The sequence below is a fragment of the Carcharhinus amblyrhynchos genome, chromosome 13 (assembly GCF_965287045.1).
Source record: "Carcharhinus amblyrhynchos chromosome 13, sCarAmb.v2.hapA, whole genome shotgun sequence".
Lineage (NCBI taxonomy): Eukaryota > Metazoa > Chordata > Chondrichthyes > Carcharhiniformes > Carcharhinidae > Carcharhinus > Carcharhinus amblyrhynchos.
The window spans coordinates 38,492,394-38,511,300 of NC_137336.1; the positions used below are offsets into that span (position 1 = coordinate 38,492,394).

General features: G+C 41.7%; 1 protein-coding gene across 1 annotated transcript in view; it reads left to right on the plus strand.

Moving 5' to 3' along the window:
• The first annotated feature begins 1,761 nt into the window (after nt 1–1,761).
• sting1 (stimulator of interferon response cGAMP interactor 1) overlaps nt 1,762–18,907 on the plus strand; it is a 29,334-nt gene continuing 12,188 nt past the window's right edge. Inside the window, exons 1-4 of the mRNA XM_080201559.1 lie at nt 1,762–1,958; nt 9,891–10,111; nt 17,282–17,477; nt 18,466–18,574. Of these exons, the coding sequence (XP_080057685.1) occupies nt 9,891–10,111; nt 17,282–17,477; nt 18,466–18,574 (526 nt within the window). The 5' untranslated portion in view covers nt 1,762–1,958. The remainder of the gene's footprint in view (nt 1,959–9,890; nt 10,112–17,281; nt 17,478–18,465; nt 18,575–18,907) is intronic.

The window sequence follows — 18,907 nt, forward strand, 5'->3', positions numbered from 1 at the left end:
CGATACATCCAATGCTTGTGACGGGGATGAGGTGAGTCCTCTGTGTCCATAGGGAGGAATTTAATTCCACCACTGACTCACCCTGCCAATGATAACACTGCAAAAAAAAATCTAGGGACATGGTCTACATTCCTGAAAATCTGGTCTGCAAATTGGGCTGTGTATCTGGAGTGATACACTCCAGTTTTCAGTCAGAACCTGATAATATGGCAAATTAAGTTAAAATTCTGCCCCTATAAAACGTAGTTGACTTCGTCCTGTCCCTCCTTTACATTCCCATTTCAAGTCCATAATCAAGGCTGTGATACTGATGTAAAAGCAAAATACTGCAGATGCTGGCATCTGAAACAAAAATGGAAATGCTGGAAAATCTCAGCAGGTCAAATTTGTGGCGATCTGAGGAGAGAGAATAGAGCCAATGTTTTGAGTCTAGATGACCTTTCATCAGAGCTAGCGACTGATGTATTTGCTATAATGATTCATGCAGAATGTATCTGGATTGCTTCAATTCTATTGATAAGTCTCACCGTATAAAGATCCCACGCACGACATACAGACTCCAAGACTGGATGAATAAATGGTAACCTAGCATTCTGATATTTTTGGTGCAATTGCGAATGATTCCTCCTCAGAAACCCAAGAACCACATTTGCATTGGATGTTGTCCGCTGAGCGTAGAATCCCAACTGAAGATTGTTTAAAGGATGAAACCGAAGGCATGGTTGTGAGAATTTGATGTTGAAGCTTTACACTTGTTTGCTGGTGAAACCTTTTTAGTGGCGATACACATGACAAGGCTTTTCTTCTTGGGCATTGAATGCCACCCGACCATTGGTCCTACTGTTTTGTCCATCCATTAATGAAAGGTGGGAGCAAATTAGAAAAAAAAGTCAGCTTGACTATACCCTTCTCAAATATCCCAGCATGACTTTCAATCATCCCTCTCCATAGCTGTGTAAACAAACATTATTCATGTCTGTGAAGCAGTTGGTTGCTATGGGGTAGGACGAGATGCAATTGTTGAGAATCTTTGAAATAATGCTAGAAAATAAAATCCCACTCCCAAAATACCAGGCAGCTGCATTAAAAAGTTTCAAACTTTCCAGGACTGTCAGAGATTGGAGTTTTATGTACATTTTACTTTGTGATAGGAAAATGTACAAAATCTTAAATTTTTGTGTTTAGTTCTTTTTAAAACAATGCAATGTGGATTAAATTGGGCAGCAGGTGGCTTGCACTGCAGCCTCACAGCAGCAAATAACCGGATTCGATTCCGCTTGGGGCACCATGCAGTCTCCGCACAGACATTCTCTCCGTGTCTGCAGTGGGTTTCCTCCCACAATCCCAAAGATGTGCATCCGCCATGCTAAATTCTCCCTCGGTGTACCCAAACAGGTGCTGGAGAGTGGCAGCTAGGGGATTTTAACAACATCTTCATTGCCGTGTTAATGTTAGCCTATTTGCGACACTAATAAATAAACTTTTACTTTGAAAAGCATTGCATCCGACGAACTCTAGATAAACCCCCAATCAGCTTGAATGCACAATTCAAGAAATCACCCCCACCCCCGTCATTTACACCACAGTAAATATTGAAGTTTGTCTCCATCAGCAGGAAGGAGATTCAAACCACTTCAAAAGGTAAAAAGGTGTTGGGGAGGGAACGTGAATCCTGGGCGCCTCTACAGTACACTCCCACACACCCACTCCAACCTGCAGCAAAAACGAAACTCATTCTTTGGTTTCTGATTTCACGGGATGGGAGCGTGCGGTTTCTTTCTATTTTGGTGGCATTTTCAATAATTTCCGGAACTCAGGCTGGTGTTTTATCGGAAGGCGGGGTTGAGAGACAGTGCGAGCAGAGTGGAGTCCCGGAGCTAGTGGCGGATCCTCACTTTGCACTGTCTGTCTGTCTCTCAAACTCACTCAGGGGTCGCTCCAGCAGCTCAGAGTGCGAGGTGAGTGCCCACCCAACCATCAATCTGTCTGCTTCATGCTGACGTTGTCTTAACTACAGGCTTCCGGTGTCAGTGTATCTCCCTCTTGCAAGACTTGACGCTCTATGTGAATTTGAGAAAGAATACATGCAGCGCGGGTGTGTGAGGTTGGCAGGGAGTTGGCACGTTTCCGTTCCCAACTCAGCTCTCCTGTGATTTAAAAAAGGCCATGATGTGGATGTGCCGGCGTTGGTCTGGGGTAAACGCAGTAAAAAGTCTGACAACACCCGGTTTAAATCGATTGGACTTAAACCTGGTGTTGTCAGATTTTTTAACCATTCAAAAAAGGGGCAAGTTGGGCCGAAGGGCATGTTTCCATCTGTAAACCTCTATCACTCTGACATAGAGAAAACGTTCGGGGTTCGTTTCTCACTCCAGGAGTGCATTGCAAGCATTATCCCCGGTCTCATAAATCAGACAAGCAACGAAAGACGCCGTTCGGCCCCTGGTATCTCTGGTGCTTCTTTTCAGAGTGGATAAATGCAAAGTAAAGGAAAAAGCTTGATGCTTTATAGCACGACGCGTTATAATCAGTCGGCAGACACAGAGCTGCATAACCCAGTGTTGCAAAGGGTGCTGAGGCTGCAGATCTGAAAGCGCTGGAAATAATAGACCTGGGAGTGTCTGTGGCAAGATAAACACAGGAATTCACAACTCTTAGGTTATTGATCTTTCACCAGAAATAGAAAGAGTTCTTGAGGTATGGAAAGGGTTTGAACTTGGCGCCCACGATTTACGTTCCCTCCCCAATACATTTTTAACCTTTTGAAGTGGCTTGAATCTCCATTCTACTTCGGTGCGAAGCTAAGGAGAATGTTTCTTTACTTGTCTCATTGCCAAATGATAGGGCTGGAAGAAGTGTGAATGGCAGGATTATATAACTACCAGCCAAAAGCCAAAAAAGGAGGGAGAGAGAGAAGAAAACAAGACAGCAAAAATAAAAGAAACAGAAGGCAGGGAAATCTAAAGTTGTTAATTTTAGAAGGCCATCAAATGGCCAGTGGAAAGATGAAATGCCATCCCTCCAGCTTGCTTTGGACTTTATTGGAAACTGTGACAGTGAAGCCAAAGTGGAGAATTAAAATGACAGGGAACTCGAAACTCATGGTCGGTGCTCGCAGACCTAGCAGAAGTGCCCTGCAAAGCGGTCACTCACTCCTCTGCTTGGCTTTGTAGAGGAGAATTCTGCGTCAGCAGCAACTACAGTATACAAAATTGAAAGAAGTGGAAGTAGATCATGGTTTCTCCTGGAAGGAGTGAGTGTTTGTGGTGCTGCATCTCCTGCACTTGCATAGTAAGATGCCAAGAGAACAAGGGGGCTTTTGTGGATGAGTAAGAAGTGGACCAGGATGCTAGGGAGGGAATGGGCCCTTTAGAAAGTTGAAAGGGGAGGTCAGGTAAAGTTCTGTTTGGTCGTAGCATCCCACTGGAGGTGGTGGAAATAGTACAGGATGGTCTGTTGAAGACAGTGACAAATATGGTGGAAGGTGGCAACAATGGGACCCTATCATGAAAGAGGTGGAGGGGTGAGAGTAGAATTGCGTGGGATGAATGGAAAATACATGGTTGAAGGGGGGTGGGGAAGGAGGAGTCCTCATTTGAGGTGAAAGAATGACAAACTGTGAGTACTTGTATTGAAGATTGAATAAAAATAGAGAAACAAGGGGAATAGAATGGAGTTCTTACAGGAAGTGAGGTGCTTTCTCACCTATCTGGAGAAGAGCAAAGAGATTGGGAGTTCTGGTGTCTCAGCTAGTGTAAATCCCTCAAATCAATATTTATTGCTGTTTTGGAACTTGTGTACTCAAACGTGCTGTCTTAAATTGTGTGCTGTTATATCTCAAGTTGAATTTCTTTTGTCAATTATCCATCCACTTTGCAAGCTTGTGTATGTCACCCTGCATCCTTCCAATCTATTAACTATAACTCCAATTTAGTACCATCTTTAAAATCCAATAGCTTAAATTCCTAACTCAATTTTTAAAAAGTTTTAATTCTCATTTCTGGCATGCTAGAAATAGTTGACATCCTACTTCTGTTGTGCACCATAGTTGTAATGAAACAAAAAATACTGTAAGCAGAAGAGTGTCTAGTGCTCAAGTTAGTCTAGCCATTATATTAGTAGATCCGCAGCAATAGCCATTTGATTTGATTTGTTATTGACACGTATTATTATACATTGAAAACGGTTTTTTGCGTGCTGTACAGACAAATATATTGTACATAAAGGAAATTAGAGGGTGCAGAATGTATTACAGTCATAGCATGTTATATTCATACAATTTTTATAGTACCTTTTGCATGCTCGGAATTTCCCAAATGCTGCACTGACCACAATGTATTGGAAGTGTGTTTAGTCACTACCATAAATGAAAGTAAAGATTGCAGTCTCCATGCAATTAAAGACTGGTTTATTTGATATTTACCAATAAGTGCCTATCTTAGCTCAGTGGCAATACGTTTGCAGGAAGTCATTTTTAAAATTTGGTACATGAGCATTATTTGCAAGGCAAACATTATTTTGCTCAGGAAAGCCATGGTGAGTTACCTCCTTAAATCCCTATAGTTAAGTAGTATAGGTGCACCCATTGTGCTGTTAGGATGGGGATGGAGTTCCAGAAAGGCATCGCAATATATTTCCAAGTCAGTATAGTTTATGGCTCGGAAAGTAACTTGCATGGAAAGTACAGTCAATGAAGCCTTAACAAGTTGCTGCAATGCTTCTGGTAGAAACTACATACTACATAGTTTTGTTACATAATACATAGTGCTGCCTGTGTACATTAGTGATGGAGGGTGTGAACGTCTAAGATAGTGGATGAGGTGCCAAACAGAACAAATAGCATGGTGGAGTGGGTGGAGCAATGGCAAATGAAATTCCAGTAAAGTCTGAGGTGCTTTCCTTTCGCAGAATTATGCAGTCTCCCTTCATTAATGTAAAATAAATGTTCCCCCGGTTTCTTTATATCTGTCTCATTCCTAGGTTTGTCGTGAAGAACATTGAATGTGATTTCTTTGTGCTACCTGTTTAATATTCTTTCAGTTTACGGGAAATCATTTGTATACCTGTTCACCTACACATCAGTAACCACTCAAACATGCCAGATGAGTCATAGGAGAAACCAAATCTTTTATTTATAGAGAGCCTAAGTTAACAACAAGTCTTGACTCATCAAGTGTTCACTCAATCTTTGTTTTAATTTGTTGAAGACATAAATACTCGAGTATCCATTCCAGACCACCAGAGGATGCTATTGTAACATCTCTGGGCCCAGCTATATAAAAGTAGTTACTGGACAGTGTTCAGACTGAATAAAGTGGCAACTTTTGCTATTGAACCTGAGAAGGTGGCTACTGCAGAATTTGCTGTCAGTGATATGGTTCTTAATAATGTTATGAAATATGTATTTGTTAAAGCATGTCTTATAGGGAGAGTTTTAACCCCAAGAAATGGGTGAGTTTAGATGAGGTAGGAGATTAAAGATTTAAATATATGAATCTCAACTTGTAGCCAATTCCTCCACTTCTGGTTTTCCACTCCCAGGAGGGAGGGTGGCAAGTTAAACGTTAAAATGAGGCCAAATGCCTCATTTTTAGCCAGTATTTCTGATTTAACTCTGGACAGTCAGAAACAGCAACAACAAGGCGAAATCTGTTGCATTCAGGAGGGAAATCCCGCCACCCACAAACTCTCCCTTGCCTGAAGGCCTGGAATTCCCCTTGAGCTCCTACCTCCCTGAACTCTGCTCCTTACTGGGTCTGTGTTTGGGCCTACCTGGTCCTGTGGCCTCTTCTCCAGCATTCCCCACGCAACAGGAAGCCAGGCCCATCAATCAGCCTGACTTCTAGACAGAGTACCTATTACTGATATTGCATGTATGGTGTGTAGTTAAAACTTGATAACGTGTAAAGAAATCCCAGCTCGGGATTTCCTACATGCTACAGCAGTACAGAAAAAAAATGTCATTGCAGCTGTACAGGACCTTGGTGAGACCACACCTGGGATATTGTGTAGTTTTGGTCTCCTTATTTAAGAAAGAATATATTTGCCAAAGAGGGAGTGCAGTGAATGTTCACCAGACTGATGCATCTGGTAGAAACTACATACTACATGGTGATGCCTGTTGTTATTTGAACAGAGATTGGGTTGGCTAGGCTTGTATTCACTGGAATTTAGAAATCTAGAACAAGGTGTTGCCATCTCAGGAAATGAGGTAAGCCGTTTAGACAATGAGAAGCTTCTCCTCTCAGAGGGTGAACATGTGGAATTAAACCACTGAAGACTGTGGAGGCCAAGTCACTGAATATATTTAAGAGGGAAGTAGGTAGATTCTAAAAGGGTATGGGGAGAGTGTGGTTTTGAGGTGGAGAATCAGACATGATCATATTGAACAGCAGAGCAGGCTTGAAGGGCCAAATTGCCTTTTCTTACTGTATCATCTTCTCAGCTCTCACCAGATCATAAGTTAAAAATTTTACCTGCCCCCAATCACACACAAACTTGAATCAGAGAGAATGACATAAAATTCCTTTTGCATTAAAAAAAAGTGATTTCTCTGGCAAAAACTGAAACAGGAGAATCTGTTAAGAAAGTTGTGCAATATTGGTCTGAGGAATTGGATGGTCTCCTATGGGACTGCTTTGAATCCGTAGAATGGTCAGTATTTAAACTCTGCTACTAATCTGAACGAGTACACTACTACAGAAACTGACTTCATTCGCAACTGTGAGTGCCAAAGAAGCAAATCTGTGTGTTTCCTAACTACAAACCATGGATGAACAGAGATATTCACTGCTTGCTGAAGTCCAGGTCTAAGACATTCAGGTCAGACAACCCTGATCTATACAAGAAAATCAGGTATGATCTATGGAGATCCAAAGATGCTAAAAGACAGTACTGGACCAAGATAGAGTCCGAGGCTTGTCACAGACTCCAGCTGAATATGGCAAGGTCTTCAAGATAGACTACAAGACAAAGGCATGTAAAATCGCTGTCATGAATGCAGTTCTTTCTAAGGAGCTCAATGCATTCTTTGAACAAAAGATCAGAGAGAACATACCCTCCACTCCAGACAAACCTGTACCCGAGATCACCATTGCAAATGCAGAAAGTGACTGACTCAGATGAGCACTCAGATCCTGTGTGGATCAGCTGGTGGGGGTAGTTGCAGATATCTTCGACCTTTCTTTACACCAATCTGATGTCCCTATCTACTTCAAGACAACCATCATCCTGGTACCAAAGAAAAGCCAGGCAGTGTGCCTTAACGACTATCGTCCGGTGGCTCTGACATCCATCATCAAGAAGTGCTTTGAAAGGTTAGCCATAGTACAAATCAATTCTGGCCTCCAAGATTGCCTGGATCCACTACAGTCACCTATCACTGCAATAGGTCCACAGCAGACACCATCAGCCTAGGCCTGCACTCAACCCTGGAACACTTAGATAACAAAAACACCAATGTATCGACTACAGCTCAGCCTTCAACACCATTAGTCCTACAAAACCCATCTCCAAACTCTGTAGCCTGGGGCTTGGCTCCTCCCTCTGACTGGATCTTGCGCTTCCTAACCCACAGACTGCAATCAGTAAGGATAAACAACAACGTCTTGTCCATGATCATCCTCAACACTGGTGTCCCACAAGGATGTGTTCTCAGTCCCTTACTATACTCCTTATACACCTATGGCCATGTGGCCAAATTCCCTTCTAACTCAATTTTCAAGTTTGCTGATGATATCACCGTAGTGGGTTGGATCTCAAACAACGACGAGCTGCAGCACAGGAAAGAGAGAATCTAGTGAGCTGGTGCAATGACAATAATCTCTCCCTCAATGTCAATAAAACAAAGGAGATAGTCATCAACTTCAGGAAGCATAGTGAAGGACATGCCCCTGTGTTAATCATTGGAGATGAAGTAGAAATTGTTGAGAACCTTTTAAGTGTTCAGGTCACCAACAACCTGTCCTGGTCCCTCCATGCAGACACTGTAGTTAAAAAAGCCCATCAACACCTCTACTTTCTCAAAAGACTAAGGAAATTAGCTATGTCTGCTACAACTCCCACCAAGCTTTACAGATGCACCATAGAAAGCATTCTTTCTGATTGTATCAGACTGATATGGCTCCTGCTCTGCCCAAGACCACAAAAAACTTCAAAGAATCGTGAATGAAGCTCAGTCTACTCAAACCACCTCCCACTCACTGATATCATCTACACTTCCCGCTGCTTTGGAAAAGCAGCCAGCATAGTCAAGGGCCCCATGCACCCTGGACATACTCGGGGCGATTCTCCCAAAAAGATCTTAAGTGCCAAATTGGCAGGAAAAATGGTGTAAATCAAGCTTGTTTTATCAGTGCAACTTCAGACTTGAATCTCCCACACTCTGTGCACTGCACAGATTTCAGGAATATCATTAAAAGCTTGAGGGGGCGGGGCCTATTCATGCCACAGTCTGACAGTTGCAGAACTCTGCTCATGTGCAGTGGCCCCAATCTGTCAGTTTGTAGTTTGCTGGCCAGCTCAATCGCAGCCCCCATAAGGATTCCCGGATCAGCCTGGACCCCAGACCACCCCCTCCCCACACTGTTCCAGAACACCACAATCTCCACCCCCCTCCCCCAAAATGGGAGGCAAACCTCCCCCAATCACAAGCCTCCCTCCAGCCCCAATTGGATTCCAATGCAAAGTGGCAACGGGACCCCCACCGATCGCCCCCACACCCTGCCTCCAGCTGACCCCACCCCTAGGCCCCATCGCCTATGTCCCACCCCCTTGGCTGTGCCTGATGGGCAGTGCCAAGGTGCCTCCTGGGCATGATCACTTTGCCCTTTGGGCAGTGCCAGTGGACAGGCTGACACTGCCAGGGTGTCTATGCACAGGGGACACCAGCCCCCCAGGCACCCCAGATTGCTCCCTTTCACTCCAGCAGGGTCTCCCGCTAGTTCTCCAAAGTGGGGAGCTACTCTGAACCCCACAGGAGTGAAATTATACTGGCGGTGGTGAGATTATCGGGCTCAGAGAATTCAGTCCCGGGCCCGATAATCACATTAATAGATTAAAATGACTTACCTGGTGTTCCCACTGGTTTCCCATGTGGTTCCCAATTGCGCCGGATTTCCGACAGTGGGAGACACGCATGCGTTGGAAACGCATGCGCGAATCGGTACATGCGCACGTGCCCCGGCCTGACCCACTAAAAAATTAGTGGGTTAGATTGGGAGAATCTCATCCACTCTCTTCCACCTGCTTCCATCAGGACAAAACTGCAAAAGTCTGAGGACACATACCAACCGACTCAAGAAGAGCTCCTTCCCTGCTGCCATCAGACTTTTGAGTGGAGCTACTTCACATTAAGTTGATTTTTCTCTACACCCTAGTTACGACTAACACTACATTCTGCACTTTCTCCTTTCCTTCTCTATGTACAGTATGCTTTGTCTGTACAGTGTGCAAGAAACAATACTTTTCACGATATACTAATGTGACAATAATCAATCAAATCATCTTCACACGAATGGCTGGATCATGACTTTGTGCAGCAATGTAAAATGAGTGATAGTGAATCACCAACTGTTTTATATTTTTATTTCCATTATAAGAGAGCTGTTGAAATTGTCTGCCAATTTGGTGTCAACCATTGTTCTCCAAATACCCCAAAAGTGGTATACATAGAATGGCTTCATTTGGTTGGAGATAATGAAAACACTAGAATCATTTAAGAACAATTTGAATCTATAATAGAAGTACTGAAGGATGCTTCCAGATCATGGAACTAAAAATGGGTCAAATGACCTCCCCCTTCTGTAATTACCTTGTGAATATTTATTTACCATTTGTAATTTTTCTCTGGACCCATACATAACTAATTATGAGTTCTCTCATTTTCACAGATGGTCTCTTTGTTTGCTGATGACGTACCACTACCTCGTGGGTACACAGCCATTTGGTCTTCCATCGCGGTTATGTTTGCATCTCTCACCTATTTGCTTTTTTTCACTGAAATAAAGGTTATTGTGCAGCAAATTATGCTTCAGCTTTTCATATCATTCCTAGCTGTAAGTATGATAAGGCTTTGTGAGTTTCTGGAGGAATGCCGGCACATCCCTTCAAGGTATGTACATGTACTGGCTAAAGAAGGAGTCTTATTACCAGCAATTATTGGAACATCAACACTTGTAAAACAATTTTCATGAACTTTAATGCTCTTCATTTTTGTGTATTTCTATTAGGTTTTTATGTGGGGTGTTCCCCAATTTAAAATGTATGATCTTCAAAATGAATGTAAAAAAGTAATTAAGCCATTGTGATGTTCTTATCTTTAGGTCAAATTCTACTGTTTCTATTGCAAATCCTAAGGCTGAATGGTGGGTCCTTGATAGCGCAAAGAGTATTATGAGAAATCTGCCTTGACTGCCTTGTTATCTAATTTAAACGTTGTAACTTGAAATTATTCCTGCCAAAACGGTCAGATTTTCACAGATGAATCCCATCAGAAAGTGGATACTAATAAAAACATAAGAACATAAGAAATAGGGGCAGGAGTAGGCCATTTAGCCCTTCGAGCCTGCCCCACCATTCGACAAGTTCATGGCTGATCTAAAGTGGATCAGTTCCACTTTCCCGCTTTCTCCCCATAACCCTTAATTCCCTTGTCTATCAGAAACCTATCTACCCGTGACTTAAATATATTCAGCGAGGTAGCCTCAATGGGCAGTGAATTCCAGAGACTCACCACCCTTTGAGTGAAGAAGTTCCTCCTTAACTCCGATCTAAACTGCCTCACCCCCTTATTTTGAGGCTGTGCCCTCTAGTTCTGCTATCCTTTCTAAACGGGAAGAATCTCTCTACCTCTACCCTATCTATCCCCTTCATTATCTTATATGTCTCTATAAGATCCCCCCTCAGCCTTCTAAACTCCAACGAGTACAGACCCAGCATATTCAATCTCTCCTCATAGGCTAACCCCTCATCTCCAGTATCAGCCTAGTGAACCTTCTCTGCACTCCCTCCAAGGCAAATATATCCTTTCGCAAATGTGGTGACTAAAACTGCACGCAGTACTCCAGCTGCGGCCTCACCAGCACCCTGTACAGTTGCAGCAAGTCCTCCCTGCTTTTATATTCTATCCCCCTCGCTATAAAGGCCAACATTCCATTTGCCTTCCTGATCACCTGCTGCACCTGCAGACTGGGTTTTTGCGATTCTTGCACAAGGACCCCCAGGTTCCTCTGCACGGTAGCATGTTGCAGCTTTTCACCTTTTAAATAATAATCCCTCCCACTATGATTTCTACCAAAGTGGATAACCTTACATTTGCTAACATTATACTCCATCTGCCAGGTCCTCGCCCACTCACTCAGCCTATCCAGATCTCTCTTGCAGACTTTCTGCACCTTCCACGCAATTTGCTTTTCCACTCATCTTCGTGTCATCAGCAAATTTTGTTACCCTACAAACAGCCCCCTCCTCCAGATCATCTATATAAATGGTAAACAGTTGAGGCCCCAGCACCGATCCCTGTGGCACTCCACTAGTCACCAACTGCCAACCAGAATAACACCCATTGATTCCAACTCCGTGCATCCTAACCTTTTGTGAGGCACCTTATCAAACGCCTTTTGGAAATCTAAAACACCACATCCACCGGTTCCCCAATATTTAGAATTAAAACAAAATTTATGTCTTGCATAGCAACAGCTCTTGAGGTTACCCCATTTGAGAAAAGGCAATAGTATAGACCATGATACAGGGTGAGAAAAAAGTTCCGTAATTATATTTCAATGTTGAAAATTGGATATTGAGATATAATGGATGTACAGTTATTCAAAGTGTATACAAATGGTTTATGCTAATTGTAAAATATGACACCAATAATATAATAACATACAAAACTAAAATATACCAAACTTTTTAGCCAGTTACAATTGTTCAGCCACTTGTAATTCCATGGAAAAATAGATGCTTTCAGCACAAGATGAGGGCATTTGGACCTCCTGCCAGTGCTGTCTCTCTGCAGATGAAATTAACATAAGAAATAGGAGCAGGAGTAGGCCATCTAGCCCTTCGAGCCTGCCCCGCCATTCAATAAGATCATGGCTGATCTGTCGTGGCTCAGTTCCACATTCCCGCCCTCTCCCCATAACCCTTAATCCCCTTGCCTATCAAAAACCTATCAACCCGCGTCTTAAAAATATTGAGCGAGGCAGCCTCCACCACTTCAACGGGCAGAGAATTCCAGAGATTCACCAGCCTTTGAGTGAAGAAGTTCCTCCTCAACTCCATTCTAAACCACCCCCCCTTTATCCTGAGGCTGTGCCCTCTCGTCCTACTGTCCTTTCTGAGCGGGAAGCGCCTCTCCACCTCTATCCTGTCCATCCCATTCAACGTCTTATACGTCTCAATGAGATCTCCCCTCATTCTTCTAAACTCTAACGAGTACAAGCCTAGTTTATTCAGCCTCTCCTCATAGTTCAACCCCCTCAACTCCGGAATCAGCCTAGTAAACCTCCTCTGCACTCCCTCCAAGGCCAAAATATCCTTGCGTAAGTACGGCGCCCAAAACTGCGCACAGTACTCCAGCTGCGGCCTCACCAATGCCCTATATAGCTGCAGCAAGACCTCCCTACTTTTATATTCAATCCCCCTCGCTATGAAGGCCAGCATCCCATTTGCCTTCCTGACCACCTGCTGCACCTGCAGGCTGGGTTTTTGCGACTCATGCACAAGGACCCTGAGGTCCCTCTGCACCGTCACACGCTGCAGTTTTTCGCCACGTAAGTAATAGTCCTTCCTACCATTATTCCTACCAAAGTGGACAACCTCACATTTGCCAACATTAAATTCCATTTGCCAGTTCCTGGCCCATTCGCCCAGCCTATCTAGATCCTTCTGCAGACTCTCCACACCGTCCGCCCAATTTGCCATTCCACCAATCTTGGTGTCATCAGCAAATTTCAACACCATACACTCGATTCCCTCCTCCAGATCATCTATATAAATGGTAAATAGCTGAGGCCCCAGCACCGACCCCTGGGGCACTCCACTAGTCACCAACCGCCAATCCGAATAGCACCCATTGACCCCCACTCTCTGCCTCCTATTTGACAGCCAATCCTCTATCCACGCTAACACCCTACCCCCAACTCCATGCCCCCTGACCTTCTGCAGTAACCTCTTGTGAGGCACCTTGTCAAACGCCTTCTGAAAATCAAGAAAGACCACATCCACTGGCTCTCTTCTATCCACCGCCCTAGACACATCCTCATAGAACTCCAATAAGTTCGTCAGACACGACTTCCCCTTAACGAAACCGTGCTGCGTCTGCTCTACCAAACAATTCTCCTCAAGATGCCTCGCTATTTTCTCCTTGATCACGGATTAAAAACCAGACCCACTGTCTTGCTTGTTACTCACAACAAGTGGCTGTGCTGGAGGTATCAGTTCAGGCTAGTCTTTTAGGTTTAAGCTGATTTATGTAAACCACTCCCTCAGTGCTACTATCTTACAAGAAGCTCTTCATCCAAAGTTTTCCAGCTGTCTATTTTTATAGGACAATCAATGCTAGTTAAGTGTGACAATTCCCTTAACAAGGTAATCATCATGTAATGATTAATAGTATATTGACAGATTCCCGTCATCTTTATTAAATTAAAGTTTTGAAGGAAAAAAAAACAAACTTTTTTTGGATCCAAACAAATAAAGTTCTCACATTTCCATATCTATGAATTCCATAATTCCCTTACCAACTATACATCGCCTTTACAAAATAGAAATTAGTTTTTCATTTAATAATTATAGCACAAAACAATCCTGTAATATGTTTAGTAATTTCTTAGTGCAGGAACTTCTCTTTATGAAACAGTTCAATAGCTGGTGACACACGTCAACCTGTTGTAATTTAGAAATTTCCCTTCTCTAACATTACTTTTACGCCAGCTAGATCTATTTTTAGCCTTTTCTCAATTACATTCTTTCTTGAATGAATGTTATCCCAAAGAGACTGTTGTTAACATAACATTCTATGGGTAAGCTTTTCTCATTTCCCCCTTTTATAAAATTTCTGACAATATGTTAGACATATTGTCCCTGCTTTTCTGCCTGTATGCAAGGCATTCAGATGCATACAACTAATTCTTGTCCCTTTTAGAGCAGGTGAGCATCTGATAACACGGAAGGCAACTTAGCATTTTTTTTTCCGTACACCAACTGATATAGACTGAACCCCTCAATCATTTGTAAAGAGTTGTTTGTGCGCACGACCCATGTCAATGCTGTTATCAATTTACAATCTGATTGATCAGCCAATATCTTCGGTAACATGCCATCTATGACTGCATGGTTTCTTTCGCAAAGACAGAACTTAAAGGGTTGTCAGCTGTATTTTGCATAACTACAATGTTTAGATTTTCACACAACATGAAATTTCCCAACATTACCCATCAGGAACTTCATTGGTGTTGCTAATCCTGTCTCTACCAATTTATCCATGATCTTATCAACTGTGGTCCTTTTGTCTTTATTATGAATCACAGTGGATAGGCTGAATCTGGTTACCATACCTATGAAATGTAGTATTTAAAACTCCTATCATTGTCCTGTTCATAAGTCCATTGCGACTGCGTCGTTAAACTTCCTGGCTAGTGGCAAGCTCACAAAAGGACGCGGTGGTGTCTTGTGATATTGAATGCAGATTTTGCATTGAGAAGTGATACGTTCAATAATGTTATTGTCTCCTTTATCAAGCACCCTGCATCTCGAAGTAGACGCTTCAGTTTCTGTGGTGCTGGATGTGCAAACTGTCTGTGTAATTTCCAAATTATCTTTTTGACCGCCAAATTCTTATTGAGTGTTTCACAGAACTTAAGAAATCTTTGGCTTCCTTAGTGGCATGCAGTATTGGCCTGATCGAGTAAAATGCAGAACTATATATTTTCAGACACAATAATCTGATCATTCTTTGTATCTGGCATCATCTGAGCCTTTTTTTTAATCACAGATCACTTGACAATAGCAATACCTTGCAAAAATCACAATGGTGCTGATTAATTCCTGCGATCCTGCAAGGGAGCACCACCCCTTTGGAGAATGTTAATGTATTGTCATCTCTGAATGTAAAGCAGTTGTTGCTCTCATACCCCTTGACTTTCCACCAGGCTCTCTCATTGAGACATCCCAGATTGCAGTTAAGCCGGTCCAAACCACACACTGTAGAAATGCAATCACTGTCCAGAACTACACAGTTGAAGGAATCAACCATCAATATGCTCATTACTGGTTTCAGACTTGCAGTAACCAATACAATTCCATCATGGTGATCACCACTATCATTCTCAGAAAAACTCTCTCATGGGTCACTTCAAAAACACAGTTCCTTTGCTGTGGGCAACTCATCACAAAGTATACTGGGAATCATACCAGAAACAGTAATTAACCATGCTTAAACATTTTTTTTTGGGTCCCAGGCATGTTTTCTGTCTCAGCTTTCAAACTGGTTAGGGTTATGACCATTTTCAGGCCTCATCATTAATTCCATCTCTGTAGGGCAGCACAGTGGCTAGCACTGCTGTCTCACAGTGCTAGAGACTCAGCTTCAATTCCAACCTTGGGTCACTGTCTGTTGGAGTTTGCATGTTCTCCCCATGTCTGCATGGGTTTGCTCCAGTTTCCTCCCACAGTCCAAAGATGTGCAGATTACATTGATTGACCATGCTAAATTGACCCTAGTGTCAGGTGGATTAACAGGGTAAATATGTAGGGTTATGGGAACAGGATGGGATTGTGATCAGTGAAGAGTCAATGGGCTGAATAGCTTCCTTCTGCGCTGTAGGAATTCTATTGGAATTCAGTTAAAATTGAGCCATCATTGAATTATCTATCCTTTGTTTCACAGCAATTTTGTTTTCATATTCTAAGAGAGAGTGCCTGGGAATGACTCCTTTCCCCAGAATTGTTTTTAAGAGCTGCAGCCATTTGATTGAGGAGCGATTATTTTCTGCAGGATTTGAACTCATTGGTAGCAAAAGACTATTAACATGGGAAACATGGATACCATTCAGTAATATAAACACAAATACAGATTCTGGAATTTCAAGTGCAAATCTCTGTAGTCTCTTGTAACATTTAGCAAAATCCATGATATACTCTTCCATGAACTAATCCTCTAATTTCCTAAATCAAAGATTACCCAGGCTTCATACACTTCCAATAACTCACCCCTTTTGTAAAATGTATCTAAAAATTGTAACAGAAGGTGCAATCCCTCTTTTTGATGCAGATCATCCCCTTTCCACTCTGAAAATACCTTATTCTTTATTACTGTTGGGTAATAATGATGTTGGTAATGCCATACCTTGCTTCTTTCAGGATATGGAAGTAACCCAGGTCCTCATTTCAACTTCAGCTTCCTATTGCTGATATGGTTCAAATCAGAAAAATTGATAGACAGTCAAAACTTGCAGTTTCTACCATTCCATAACTTAAACTGTCAGCAGCAGTACACTTGTTTTTCCTCAGAGAATTCAGACAAAAGCCTTCAAATGCAGTAGACAATCACCAATCTTAAAATCCATCCTCTGCTACCATTATTACTCACAACAAATGGCTGTAATTGAAGAATCAATCTAAACAGGTCTTTTAGTTTAAAGCTGTTTTATTGTAAGACACTTACTCAGTGCTACTAACTTACAAGAAGTTCTTCCCCTTAAGTGCTCCAGCTGTCTCTGTTTGTAGGACAATGTCACATGTTTAACAAGGTAGTCGCCATATACTTGATTAATACCACATTGACACTGCTTCCTCCCATATCCCGTATTTTCCTCTGCTTCAGTTATTTATCCAGAATTCCTTTTACAACATGCAATGGTCTATGTCTCACCCACTCTACATGGTAAAGCACTTCATGCCACAAAAATCCACTGTATTAAAAAAATCTTATTCTCTGATCATGGATTCTCCAGCCACATTCAATGGTCTTACCCTGTTTAAAAGAGATCGATAAAATCTTGGTTTATAATGCTTTATCTGTGAAAAAATACGAATGTGTTAATAAGGAAATTTATAGTCTCAAGACTTTTAATCCCTTCCACATGATATTGGTTAGTTTGTGTAGAAATCTGCAGTAGGTACTGAAGAAATTTAGATGTTATACAATTCCTAATGGGCTTAGTAGTTGCTTAACTGTATTACAAGATGTAAAACTGGGTGTTTAATTCTTGTAAGAATTGAACAATTTTGAGTTTTTGTTACTACTGCTTGAACTTTCAAATCTACACTTATTTTGTAGATATAAAAATGGCTGGATGGCTTTGAGCGCATCATTTAATCTCAAGGGATATGGCCGTGGAATAATAATGTTTCTACTATTCTACTGCATAGTTTATGACAGCGAGATTGGCCGTTTAAATTTTCCAAGTTCCTTGGCATGGCAAGCAAACATTTGCTGTTTCTGCTATGCACTCCTAAAGGTTTTTGGATTTCTGGTAAGTATTGATTATAAATTTTAAAAACTGTCCTTTGCATTCTTTATCTTACAGTGATGTTTAGGAAACCTTGTCTTCTTTAGGTTTCTCTTAGACGTCAGCTAGACTGGTGGATTCAATCACATGTTTGAACCAAGTGGGGTAGAATCAAGTAGAAGAGATTAGCACTGCTGCCTCACAACACCAGGGACCTGGGTTCAATTCTGGCCTTGTGTGACTGTGTGGAGTTCACACATTCTCCCCGAGTCTACATGGGTTTCCTCCGGGCGCTCCAGTTTCCTCCCACACTCCAAAGATGTGCGGGTTAGGTTGATTAGCCATGCTAAATTGCCCCTTAGTGTCAGGGGGATTAGCAGGGTAACTCCATGGGGTTATGAGGATAGGGCCTAGATGAGATAATTGTCAGTGCAGGCTCGATGGGCCAAATGGCCTCCTTCTGCACTGTAGAGATTCTGTGATTCCATGAAGTGTGGGAACGATACAGGAACAACAGCCTAACTCTCATGTTATTTACATTTGTTTAAAATACATTTACTTTGTGAATTAGTTTTATTTTGCAATATCTTTAACACATTTATCGGCAAAAAGTGAAATTCATTCAATGGTAACAGTGTTTAAAATGTCTAACTGTTTAATTGAGAAATTGTAAGGGGTCTGATAAAAAAAATTAAAGTTATACTCTTTTGTGAACTTGTAGAAATATAGTGTACTTGAGCTGAGATATTCAACATTTAGGAAAATAATTTGCATTTCTTCCCACTCTGCATATAGGTACTGATTAACTGTCTGTCAGTAGAAATTAGAAAACATTCACAATTAAAAATCCCTGTGCTACTTTTAAAATATTGGAGCAAATAGTTTTGTCATCCATTTCTTTCAATTTAGACATCACAAAACTCTTGTGTGAGATCTAATAAATACAGCTGCACTTGTAAAAATCAGATTAGGAACATATATTTATTTAACAAAGTAATCCATTTCCCTTTAGGATCCCACGCCAGCTGAAATTTCAGAAATCTGTGAGAAGAATAAACTTAATGTTGCTCATGGATTGGCTTGGTCCTATTACATTGGTTACCTGAAATTTGTTTTGCCAAGTAAGTATTTCTATTGTATTTCTACAATTGTACAATGTATTTCTACTGATGCCATTAAAATGTCAGTCAGTACTTATTGCTTTGTTGACCAAAGTGTATTATGAATTACTCAAAGCCTATTATATTTGCATGTATATTTTATATATAAATATGAAACACCAATCAGATTTATCAACTAATTTCACAGTATTATCTGTCATTATTCGTATAATTTGTATATACCAAAAGTTGTGAAGAGATGATATCCCTAAGTTGATGTACCTGTCATAATGGACACTTATTCCTTGGGAATTGTTTGTTACTATGTTAAAAATTATTATTGCTCGCAATTTC